At 44.7% G+C, this 12630-nt stretch overlaps 1 protein-coding gene across 3 annotated transcripts in view; it reads left to right on the forward strand.

Annotated features, from left to right (window-relative positions):
• The window catches only part of SLC13A3 (solute carrier family 13 member 3), an 83650-nt gene that overhangs the window by 50307 nt on the left and 20713 nt on the right, over positions 1-12630 (forward strand). For 2 of the 3 annotated variants that reach the window (XM_027558372.1, XM_027558370.1), the window contains exons 5-7: positions 4713-4898; positions 8174-8299; positions 12207-12302. In XM_027558372.1, the coding sequence (XP_027414173.1) occupies positions 4713-4898; positions 8174-8299; positions 12207-12302 (408 nt within the window). The remainder of the gene's footprint in view (positions 1-4712; positions 4899-8173; positions 8300-12206; positions 12303-12630) is intronic. The other variant, XM_027558371.1, reaches the window with a different exon arrangement.

Consider the following 12630-nt stretch of genomic DNA (forward strand, 5'->3'; position numbering starts at 1 on the left):
GTACTGTCAGGCACATGGCAACGAACAGGAGAACAAAGCATTGCAAAGCAGGCCAGGGAGGGGGTTGGGAGAGGGAAAAGGCAGTATTTAAATGTGTGTCAGGGGAGACCTCACTAAGAAGGTCATTCTTGGGCAAACACCTGGGGGAGGTGAAGGGTCCTAGGGAATCTGTGGGAAGAACATTCTTAGCAGAGGGGACAGCAGGTACAAAGCCCTGAGAGTTCAAGGCAGCCAGGATGGTAGTGTGGCTGGAGGTGGGGTCACAGAGATTGCTTGTATGGCAGGAGGGCACTGGTTGGGGACAGAGCATGTGGGACCCCACAGGCCACTGATGTAGTTTTGACTTTGAATGAGATGGGAATGGATGGAGGGTCTAGCAGATAAGGACATGATTTTACATTAGTTTGTCTTATCCTGAGGCCTGTGCTCCTCCCTGGCACCGTGTTTGGGGGCTTTGAGTCCACCTTTGATATACGGGTTCTGTAGTTGGCCCTGCCACTCACCACCTTGCAACCTGGGAATCTGTTTTAACCATCTACCCAGGCAAAGCTTGTGCTGAGTCTGTTGGAAAAGAACTGATCCCTACCCTCAGGAACTCCATGTCCATTGGTTGCAGACCCCAGCCCCACTCGCAGTTCAGTTCAGTTCAGTTGCTCAATCGTGTCTGACTCTTTGAGACCCCATGGACTGTAGCATACCAGGCTTCCATGTCTATCACCAACTCTCAGAGCTTGCTCAAACTCATGTCCGTCGAGTCGGTGATGCCATCCAACCATCTCATCCTCTGTCGTCCCCTTGTCCTCCTGCCTTCAATCTTTCCCAGCATCAGGGTCTTTTCAAATGGGTTAGTTTTTTGCATCAAGTGGCCAAAGTATTGGAGTTTCAGCTTTAGTATCAGTCCTTCCAAAGAATATTCAGGACTGATTTCCTTTAGGATGGACTGATTGGATCTCCCTGCAGTCCAAGGGACTCTCAAGAGTCTTCTCCAGCACCACAGTTCAAAAGCATCAATCCTTCAGTGCTCAGCTTTATAGTCCAACTCTCACATTCATACATGACTACTGGAAAAACGATAGCCTTGACCAGATGGACCTTTGTTGGCAAATTAATGTCTCTGCTTTTTAATATGCTGTCTAGGTTGGTCATAGCTTTCCTTCCAAGGAGTAAGCATCTTTTAATTTCATGGCTGCAGTCACCATCTGCAGTGATTTTGGAGCCTAAAAAAAATAAAGTCTGACACTGTTTCCATTGTTTCCCCATCTATTTGCCATGAAGTGATGGGACCAGGTGCCATGATCTTAGTTTTCTGAATGTTGAGCTTTAAGCCAACTTTTTCACTCTCCTCTTTCACTTTCGTCAAGAGGCTCTTTAGTTCCTCTTCACTTTCTGCCATAAGGGTGGTATCATCTGCATATCTGAGGTTATTGATATTTCTCCCAGCAATCTTGATTCCAGCTTATGCTTCACCCGGCCCTGCATTTTGCGTGATGTACTCTGCATAGATGTTAAATAAACAGGGTGACAACATGCAGCCTTGATGTAGTCCTTTCCCGATTTGGAACCAGTCCGTTGTTGCAGTTTAACTGTTGCTTCTTGACCCGATACAGATTTCTCAGGAGGCAGGTCAGGTGGTCTGGTATTCCCATCTGTTGAAGAATTTTCTTCAGTTTGTTGTGATCCACACAATCAAAGGCTTTGGCATAGTCAATAAAGCAGAAGTAGATATTTTTCTGGAACTCTCTTGCTTTTTCTATGATCCAGCAGATGTTGGCAATTTGATCTCTGGTATCCCTGCCTTTTCTAAATCCAGCTTGAACATCTGGAAGTTCTTGGTTCATGTATTGTTGAAGCCTGTCTTGGAGAATTTTGAGCATTACTTTACTAGCATGTGAGATGAGTGCAATTGTGCAGTAGTGTGAACATTCTTTGGCATTGCCTTTCTTTGGGATTGGAATGAAAACTGACCTTTTCCAGTCCTATGGCCACTGCTGAGTTTTCCAAATTTGCTGGCATATTGAGTACAGCACTTTCACAGAATTATCTTTTAGAATTTGAAATAGCTCAGCTGGAGTTCCATCACCTCCACTAGCTTGGTTTGTAGTGATACTTCCTAAGGTCCACTTGACTTCGGACTCTAGGATGTCTTACTCTAGGTGAGTGATCACACCATCATGGTTATCTGGGTCATGAAGATCTTTTTTGTTTAGTTCTTATGTGTATTATTGCCACCTCTTCTTAATATCTTCTGCTTCTGTTAGGTCCATAATGTTTCTGTCCTTCATTGTGCCCATCTTTGCATGAAATGTTCCCTTGGTATCTCTAGTTTTCCTGAAGAGATCTCTAGTCTTTCCCATTCTATTGTTTTCCTCTATTTCTTTGCATTGTTCACTGAGGAAGGCTTTCTTATCTCTCCTTGCTATTCTTTGGAACTCTGCATTCAGATGGGTATATCTTTCCTTTTCTCATTTGCCTTTAGCTTGTCTTCTTTTCTGTGATTACAGTTTCAGTGTCTTCCCTCTGATGCCCTCTCGAAACACATACCGTCTTACTTGGGTTTCTCTTACCTTGGACGTGGGGTATCTCTTCATGGCTGCTCCAGCAAAGCACAGCCGCTGCTCCTTACCTTGGATGAGAGGTATCTCCTCATGGCCGCCGCTCCTGACCTTGAACATGGAGTAGCTCCTCTAGGCCCTCCTGTGCCCATACAGCCACTGCTCCTTGGACGTGGGGTTGCTCCTCTCAGCCGCCGCCCCTACCAGGGATCAAACCGAACTGTGGTGTTGGAGAAGACTCTTGAGAGTCCCTTGGACTGCAAGGAGATCCAACCAGTCCATTCTAAAGGAGATCAGTCCTGGGTGTTCTTTGGAAGGACTGATGCTAAAGCTGAAACTGCAATACTTTGGCCACCTTATGTGAAGAGTTGACTCATTGGAAAGACCCTGATGCTGGGAGGGATTTGGGGGCAGGAGGAGAAGGGGATGACAGAGGATGAGATGGCTGGATGGCATCACTGACTCGATGGACGTGAGTTTGAGTGAACTCCGGGAGTTGGTGATGGACAGGGAGGCCTGGCGTGCTGCAATTCATGGGGTCTCAAAGAGTTGGACACGACTGAGCAACTGAACTGAACTGTCTTCTTTTCACAGCTATTTGTAAGGCCTCCTCAGACAATGATTTTGCCTTTTGAATTTCTTTTTCTTGGGGATGGTCTTGATCACTGCCTCCTGTACAAGGTCATGAATCTCCATCCATAGTTCATTGGGCACTCTGTCTATCAGTCCTAATCCCTTGAATCTATTTGTCACTTCCACTGTATAATCGGAAGTGATTTGATTTAGGTCATACCTGAATGGTCTAGTGGTTTTCCCTACTTTCTTCAAGCCCCACTCTGGGCCTCAGTTTTCCATCCAAACAAGGAAGGGGGTACACAAGAAGAACACTTTCTGCTCTTATTCTCCTGTGAGGCTCAGTCTGGTTGGAGCCCCAGGTCCGAGGGAGCCCACAGGTCCCTGACTGGGCCTCTCACCTTGGATAATCAAGCATGGCATCTGTCTCCAGCTGCTTCCAGCCCTTGTCTTCTTTTTAGACCCCAGATCACATCCCCACCACCCACTGGAGAAGCGGCCCCTCATGTTAGTAATTAAAGCCCCAAGATAGTTGAAGTGTCTTACATTCTTTAAAAAAAATTGATTTGTTACACAAAACAATTCTTAATTTGATCCACTAATAAACATTTTATAATTTCACAAGTAAAAAGAAAAAGAACTCTTAAACAAAAAGAAAAATGTACTCAGCACCTCACTCCCAAAGATAGATTAGAAGAGTTAAGTGAATACTATTCTAGACCATTTATCTATATATGTGTGTGTGTGTGTGTATTTTTAACAAAATAACTAACCATGCTACATATGCCATTTTATAACCTATCATCTCAGCTAATTGAGTGTAGTGGATGTCTTTTCACCTCAATAAATTTGTGTCAGCATCATTATCTTTTATATAATTATAATTATATAATTAACAATTTTTGACTTTATTATTTCCCAAATTTGTAAATTTTTATAAATTTGTAAATTTGTGTCAGCATCATTATCTTTTATATAATCATATAATTATATGATTATATAATTAACAATTTTTGACTTTATTATTTCCCAAACTCCCCAAAGGTACAAGGAAAATAACCCAGAAAATACAAATAAAAAGTAAAAGAGGAGAAAAAATCCATAATTCCATCCCCACAAAAATCCCCAAAGCAACTTTGTGTATATCATTCTAGACTTTTCTTAATACTCATATATTCATGAAATACGTGCATATTTTTAAAATAAAAGAAGTAAGTAGTGTTGTTACCTACCTTTTCACTTTATATAATGGGCATCTTTCCTCTGAATAAATACCCATCTAAATCACCATTTTTAATAACTGCTTTGGTATTCCATCCAGAAACAGGATCGTCTTAATCTAGCCAATCCTTTTTTGATGGATATTTAAATGAAGTTTTCCATTTAAGTTATATTTAACACCAAGTATTAGTTTAGGACAACTCGTTAGAGTAGAACACTTAAGCTGAAGGGTTGCACATTTTTAGAAGTGTTTGATTCCTATGCCAATTGCCTTCTAGAAAGTTCACTTAGCTCTCCCATCCCAGGCAGTGTGTTTCTCCATAAGGCCAGGAATTCTGAATGGCTTCTCTTTGGGTTTGTTTAAAGCAAAGACTGCCCTGAGGAGGCAGAGGCTCCAACGGATCTCCACCCTACCTCCAAGAAGGAGGAGGAATATCGCAGGAACATCTGGAAGGGCTTCCTCATCTCCATCCCCTACTCGGCCAGCATCGGGGGCACCGCCACCCTCACAGGCACAGCCCCCAACCTCATCCTGCTCGGCCAGCTCAAGAGGTAAGAGCAAGTGCTCCCTGTCCCTGGCACTGGGGCTTCTGCCTCTTCTACTCCTCTCCTCCTCCTTCACCCAACATCCAGGGATGTGTCTTGGGTGTCTACCATTGTCCAGGCTCTGGGGACCCAGCGATGCACAAAGCTCAGCAAAATTCCTGCTCTGGGGAACTTGCATTCTGGTGGGAGAGACAAACAATAAAGGAAAAAGCAAGAGAATATATAGTATGTTGGTGTGATATGTTATGAAATAAGATCGAGCAGAAGAAGGGGGCAGAGGTAACAGGAGTGGGTGCTGTTTTATCTAGGTTGGTTGGTATTGTGCCATCCCTCTAATATGGTGACACTTGAGCAGAGACCTAGAAGTGAGGGGGTGAACTTTGTGGACGCAGGAGGGAAGAGCACCCCAGACAGAAGGGATAGCCTGTACAAAGGTGGGAAGCAGCACAAAGACTGGCCAGGCTGGGGTGCAGAAGGGGGTAAGGTACGAAGACCAGGGCAGTCATTGTCAGGGGAGTCAGAGGAGAGCTGAGAGCAGAGGGGTGACATGACCTGACATCTTCTAAAACCAGCCCCAGTGGGAGGTACTGCTGTGTGGCTGTGATGTCCCGTGAGAAGCCTTACAGCCAGGCACATGGACTAGCAGTGGAGGGGACTCTGCCAAGTAAAATCTCCCTGTCACCAAAACTGTTCAAACAGAGGTTGAGTGGCCATCTGTCAGGGCATGAGACTCAAAGAGAGGGATTCTCTGATGGTTTGACATCAATTCCATTTTTCAAAACCTCTTAGTCTGAAGATGTTAAAAATCCTTATATTTCAAGATTCTAAGTATTTTCAGATTCCAAGATTCTAATTATTTTCAGATTCCAAGATTCTGAGAGGTGGGGTTTCTAAGATTTTGTTACCGTGGAGATGTGCCATATATTAAATTAATACACATGAATCCAAATGTAAGCATTTAACAAACAAACAGCAACAAAATTTTCTGATATTCAACATGGCTCCATGTGCTGGCTGACGTCTTTATCTGGTATTCAGCCAAAGAATCAAGGATTTATAGGGATGATGGAGGAAAAACTAACTGCATTGGTCTTCCTGAGAGTGGGTTAGGTGTTCGTAAGTCAGTTCCATACTTGTGGGTAGTCGAAGTTATTTTCATGAGAAAACTTAAGTACACCCGTGTCTTACCTCACAGGCTGATTTTAAAACCTTAACTCTCTACCATATTCTAAGGTTCTCAAATCCTTTGATTTTTAGTTCAGTTCAGTTGCTCAGTTGTGTCCAACTATTTGTGACCCCATGAATTGCAGCATGCCAGGCCTCCCTGTCCATCACCAACTCCCAGAGTTCACCCAAACTCATGTGCATTGAGTTGGTGATGCCATCCAGCCATCTCATCCTCTGTTGTCCCCTTCTCCTCCTGCCCCCCAATCCCTCCCAGCATCAGGGTCTTTTCCAATGAGTCAACTCTTCGCATGAGGTGGCCAAAGTATTGGAGTTTCAGCCTCAGCATCAGTCCTTTCAAAGAACACCCAGGACTGATCTCCTTTAGAATGGATTGGTTGGATCTCCTTGCAGTCCAAGGGACTCTCAAGAGTCTTCTCCAACACCACAGTTCAAAAGCATCAACACTTCGGTGCTCAGCTTTCTTCACAGTCCAACTCTCATATCCATACATGACTACTGGAAAAACCATAGCCTTGATTAGACGGACCTTTGTTGGCAAAGTAATATCTCTGCTTTGTAATATGCTATCTATATTGGTCATAACTTTCCTTCCAAGGAATAAGTGTCTTTTAATTTCATGGCTGCAAACACCATCTGCAGTGATTTTGGAGCCCCCAAAAATTAAATCTGACACTGTTTCCACTGTTTCCCCATCTATTTCCCATGAAGTGATGGGACCAGATGCCATGATCTTAGTTTTCTGAATGTTGAGCTTTAAGCCAACTTTTCCACTCTCTTCTTTCACTTTCATCAAGAGGCTTTTTAGTTCCTCTTCACTTTCTGCCATAAGTGTGGTGTCATCTGCATATCTGAGGTTATTGATATTTCTCCCAGCAATCTTGATTCCAACTTGTGCTTTTTCCAGCCCAGCGTTTCTCATGATGTACTCTGCATATAAGTTAAATAAGCAGAGTGACAACATACAGCCTTGACGTACTCCTTTTCCTATTTGGAACCAGTCTGTTGTTCCATGTCCAGTTCTAACTGTTGCTTCCTGACCTGCATATAGGTTTCTCAAGAGGCAGGTCTGTAAAAAACAGTGATTCTCAGCCATGGGTGCGTTTAGAGTCTCCAGGGAAGGTGAAAAAAAATATGCTTGGATCTCAGCTGCAGAGATGCTGATTTCAGAGGCTGGGAATGGGGGCCAGGCATTGATCTTTTCCCAGTTGATTTCAGCCCCCTCTTTGCTGTCTTTTCATCTCCATTCTTTGAGCAAGGCCTGGCTGTGAGACTGAAAACCAGAAGCCAAGATGGTTCTGCTTCAGATATGGGGACCATCTGGGATGACCCGTTTGTCTCCTCGGTTAGCAGGAAGTGCCAGCAAAGGGGCAGTCGGCTGGGAGGACAAAGCAGGGTGTTCAGTGTTAGTTCTTGCTGGAGGCTGTCCACAGGGAAGGACAGGAAAGATGGGGGTTCTGAGGCCCTCAGGGGCTGGTCCTGAGTTGGGGGATGGGGGACATGGGAGGGCATTTGCTGTCAGAGGGTTTTCAGGCTGCTTATTCGCTCTGATATGAGCAAGGCTTGAAAAGATATTGGGGGAAAATGCTGGAACTTTAAGTAAAAGTATCCAACATGAAGGATTTTTGAGTAAAGGTCATGCAAATTACATGCAAAACGTATACAACATTTAATTGCATAAGCCTGGAACTTCTCATCGGGAAGGAAGGTATTTGAAAGGAATATGGGGTTTATATGAGATTCTGATTTTCCAGCAGGGCACCTGGGGAGACAGGGAAATGGCTGCCCTGAGTGTTCACCTTGGTCTTCGCTCCCCAAGTACATTGTATTGGTTTATTCTGATCACACCCGATATAGGAACTTTATATTGGGTTGGCCAAAAAGTTCATTTGGGGTTGTTTTTTCCAGACCATGAAAAAATGGAATGAACTTTTTGGGCAACCCAATATATTACTCAGAAAATACAGGGGGGAAAATGTGAAGACCTTCAGCGCCACTGAATGCCGAGCACACTTCCTTTGGTTTTCCCTGTAGGGATGTGTGCACCCATCCGTCTGGCTGACGCTGGCGGGCTCTCACCTCCCTCTTTTCTCCAGTTTCTTCCCGCAGTGCGACGTGGTGAACTTCGGCTCCTGGTTCATCTTCGCCTTTCCTCTCATGCTGCTGTTCCTGTTGGTGGGCTGGCTCTGGATCTCCTTCCTCTATGGAGGGATAACCCTGAGGTACCCGGGCACTTAACTTGAGCTTTGCGGTAGATGGAACTGGGATGGAGTCCCAGCTTCCCACTCCCTAGCGAGTGACCCTCCTAAGTCCTTCCAGCTTCAGTCAGATGTAGCACCCGTAGTCATCCTGGCCTCCCAGGGAGTGGGGATTACAGGTGGTGTGGGTTCTTGCCTGCTGAGCCCAGGCCCTGGGTGAATGCCACCCACCATCAATAATCACTAATTGTATTGTTCCCTAAGTCAGGTCCACACTCGCCCCACAGGAAATGACGTGCAGTGTTTCTTATTTCATGGGGCCTCAGTACAGGAGGCAATTTGGGGCAGCCTGAGGACAAGGTATCAAACAACACTGACTCCGATAGTGAGAAAAATATTCCTTTATCAACGCTGCTTATGCTGGGGAGAAAGTCTCAGTAAGGTGGGGAAAAACTTTAACACCTCCCTAACATTTGCAAATCATCCTTTTAAAAAAGGAAGAGCAAGCCTCAGGCCCAGAGACAAGCCAGCAGTGGTATCCAGCCAGACGTAATAATGTTGCTTTGCTTTCACATCTTTATTTTTATGGGTACTTTCTATGTATGACAAGTGACTCTTGTTTGCTATTTATGGGAGTGATAGAAAGCTTTCTATTTAAAGATCTGCTTTTAGTTAAAATGCTAAATCTAGTTGGAGCCTGTGGCACATGGACATAGGAACATTTGTAAAGGGAGTCATGAATGTGTCAGTTCACTTCAGTTCAGTTGCTCAGTCGTGTCCGACTCTTTGTGACCCCAAGGACTGCAGCCCGCCAGGCCTCCCTGTCCATCACCAACTCCTGGAGTTTACTCAAACTCATGTGCATTGAGTCGGTGATGCCATCCAACCATCTCATTCTCTGTCGTCCCCTTCTCCTCCTGCCTTCAATCTTTCCCAGCATCACGGTCTTTCCCAAGGAGTTAGTTCTTCGCATCAGGTGGCCAAAGTATTGGAATTTCAACTTCAGCATCAATCCTTCCAATGAATGTTCAGGACTGATTTCCTTTATGAATGTGTGGGTTTGGGAAAATACTAACATAGGAGCTGCAGCTCAGGGCTGGAGTAGCAGGCATGTCATAAAGTCATTCTCTGACTCAGTTTCCTCACCCCTCTGGGCCTTAATTTTTCTCATCTGTAAAATGGGACCAGTAAGAGCTATTCTAGATGAAAGAGATGTGAAAACCCCTTGAGAATAGAAAAGCTCTGACTGTGGTGTTTCTTGACCTGTCAGAGCAGAAACTTGGGGTTCAAAGTCCGGATTAGTCCAGAGAAGCAAGCCCAGACATTGGACTCAGATAAACCAGATTTCACATAATGGTTCTGCATGACTTTTAGCAACTCTGTCCCCTCCCTGAGGCTTTACCTCTTTAATTTCTACAATTTTCACTTGTAGATAGGGGATAAAAACGAAGTCTGGGTTTCCTGAGTGGTTCAGTGGAATACAGCTTCCCTGATAACTCAGTTGGTAAAGAATCCACTTGCAATGCAGGAAACCCCAGTTCGATTCCTGGGTCAGGAAGATCAGCTGGAGAAGGGATAGGCTACCCACTCCAGTATTCCTGGGCTTCCCTTGTGGCTCAGCTAGTAAAGAATCTGCCCGCAATATGGGAGACATGGGTTTGATCTCAGGGTTGGGAAGATACCCTGGAGAAGGAAAAGGCTACCCATTCCAGTATTCTGGCCTGCAGAATTCCATGTACTGTATAGTGCGTGGGGTCTCAAGAGTCGGACATGATTGAGCAACTTTCACTTTCAGTGGAAAAGAATCTGCCTGCCAAGTAGGAGACACGGGTTTGATCCCTGGGTTGGGAAGATTGCTTGGAGGAGGAACCAACCAACTGGAGGTAACCCACTCCAGTATTCTCGTTTGGGAAATCCCCATGGACAGAGGAGCCTGGTGGGCTGCAGTCCATGGGGTTGCAAAGAGTCAGACACGACTGAGCGACTAAGCACACACGTTCCCCCACTCACAATATATAAGGGACTTCTCTGGTGGTTCAGTGGTTAAGACTGTGTGCTCCCAATACAGGAGGCCTGGGTTCGATACCAGATCAGGGAACTATGATCCTGCATGCTCTATGGTGCAGCCAAAAAAATAAAAAATAAATACAATATATGAGAGCATCTGTTTCCATGCAGCAAGGTGGATTTTTGCCAATCTGATAAGATAAAAATAATTTGCATTTACTTTAGGAGTAATTTTGAAGAACCTTTCATACTAATGGGTAAAATGAAATCTTTTCAGATATTCATGGGGCACCCTGGTATTTCCTCTCCTGTGAATTGTTAAACTGTGTGTTTATGTTGCTGGTCTTGGTTTTATTGATGACTGAGTGACTTCACTTTCACTTTTCACTTTCATGCATTGGAGAAGGAAATGGCAACCCACTCCAGTGTTCTTGCCTGGAAAATCCCAGGAACAGGGGAGCCTGTTGGGCTGCCAGCTATGGGGTCGCACAGAGTCGGACACGACTGAAGCGACTTAGCAGCTGCAGCAGCAGCAGCAGCATTCTCTCTATATTGAAAGATTAGTGTTTATTTTGAATATGAGTTGCAACTATTTTTTCCTGATTTTTCACTTTGCATGTCATGCTTTCTTCTGTGCAGAAATTTTTAGAAACATTTTCTGAGATGAAATCATCAATTTTTTCTCATGTGGCTTCTGAATTTTCAATTGTAGTTAGACAGGTCTTCCCTTTATAGGAGTTATGAAAGAACAGTCTCATGTTTTATTCTAGTATTTTTGTATTTTTTACATTTAAATCCTTTCATATAGTTGGAGCTTGCCTTTTAGGGTGCAGTGTAAGGATGCAACTTACACTGCAGGGTACAGGTTTGGAATCAGCTTTTTTTTCATTTCAGATAACCATCAAGTTATCTCGATACATTTTCCTGACACACAAACGTTTTTAATTTTAATGAAGTCAATTTATTTTTGTTTTCTTGTGCTTTTTGTGTCATAGCTAAGAAATATGTGCCTAATCTGAGGCCATGAGAATTTATCTCTATGTTTTCTTCTAAAAACTGTATAGGTCTAGCTCTTCTTATGTTTAGGTCTTTGGACCATTTTGAGTTAAGTTTTGTATGTACCAAGAGGTAGGGGGTTCCACGTTCATCCTTTTGCATGTGGCTGTCCAGTTGTCTTGGGGCTTCCCAGGTGGCTCAGTAGTAAAGAATCTGCCTGCCAAGGCAGGAGATGAAGGTTTGATCCCTGGGTCAGGAAGATCCCCTGGAGGAGGAAATGGCAACCCACTCCAGTATTCTTGCCTGGTGAATCCCCTGGACAGAGGAGCCTGATGGGCTACAGTCCATGGGGTCTCAAAAGAGTCAGACATGACTGAGTGACTGAGCAAGCACACATGCATCCAGTCGTCTTAACACCGTTTGATGAAAGACTGTTCTTTCCCCATTGAATGGTGTTGGTACCTTTATCAGAAATCAATTGACCATAGAAGGGTGGGTTTATTTCTGGACACTCTATTAGGTTCCATTGATCTGTATGTCTCACATCATTGGCTGAATATGTCATCTTTCCTACAACAAGCTGGGGCATCAACTTTATCATAGACTAAATCCCCATTTATGGTGGGGTCTATTTTGGACTTTGTATTTTATTTCCTTGGTGTGTATGGTTTATTCCTGAGCCTGTTTGACCCCAAAAAAGATTTTAAGCCTGGGAGCCAAATGATCAGATTCACATTTTTTAAAGACCATCCAGGCTATAGGTGGGCAGAACAGATTTTAGAAAGGGAAGAAGGAGGCAGGGTGACCACCCAGCAGGTTGTCACAGAGTCTCCAAAACAGAGGCAAAGGGGCCTAACTAGATGGAGGGGGGTCGCTGAAGTGTTTTAGACTGCAATGGCCATCCTAACTTCCCCATTTTCTGTTTCAGGGGCTGGAGGAAGAAGAAATCTGAGCTCAGAACTGATGCAGAAAAGAGGGCTCGAGACACGATTCGGGAGGAATTCCAGAGCCTGGGGCCCATCAAGTACGTGGTGCAGGGATCCTTGCTTGGGGTGGGAAGAGAACTGGGCACTAGACTTTCAGGAGAGCTACCTCTCGGGGACTGAGTCCAGAGGGAATTTCAGGACCAAAAGCCTGGGAGCCTGGAGATGGAAGGTAGGGAGATGACTAACACAGTCAGCCTCTTGCCCTGGCACTGGGGTCGATACCCTGAGGACCAGCAAACCCCTCAGGCTGCACTTGGAGTGGGGACGTGTCACCTTCCTGCCTATTGCCCACTTTCCCTCCTTGTTCATGGGATACCTGGCCCTGCCTCAGTGGCTCCCAGGACCTCGTTCAGTGCATGTTAAAGT

Source organism: Bos indicus x Bos taurus, chromosome 13 (assembly GCF_003369695.1).
Source record: "Bos indicus x Bos taurus breed Angus x Brahman F1 hybrid chromosome 13, Bos_hybrid_MaternalHap_v2.0, whole genome shotgun sequence".
In the NCBI taxonomy this organism is placed as follows: domain Eukaryota; kingdom Metazoa; phylum Chordata; class Mammalia; order Artiodactyla; family Bovidae; genus Bos; species Bos indicus x Bos taurus.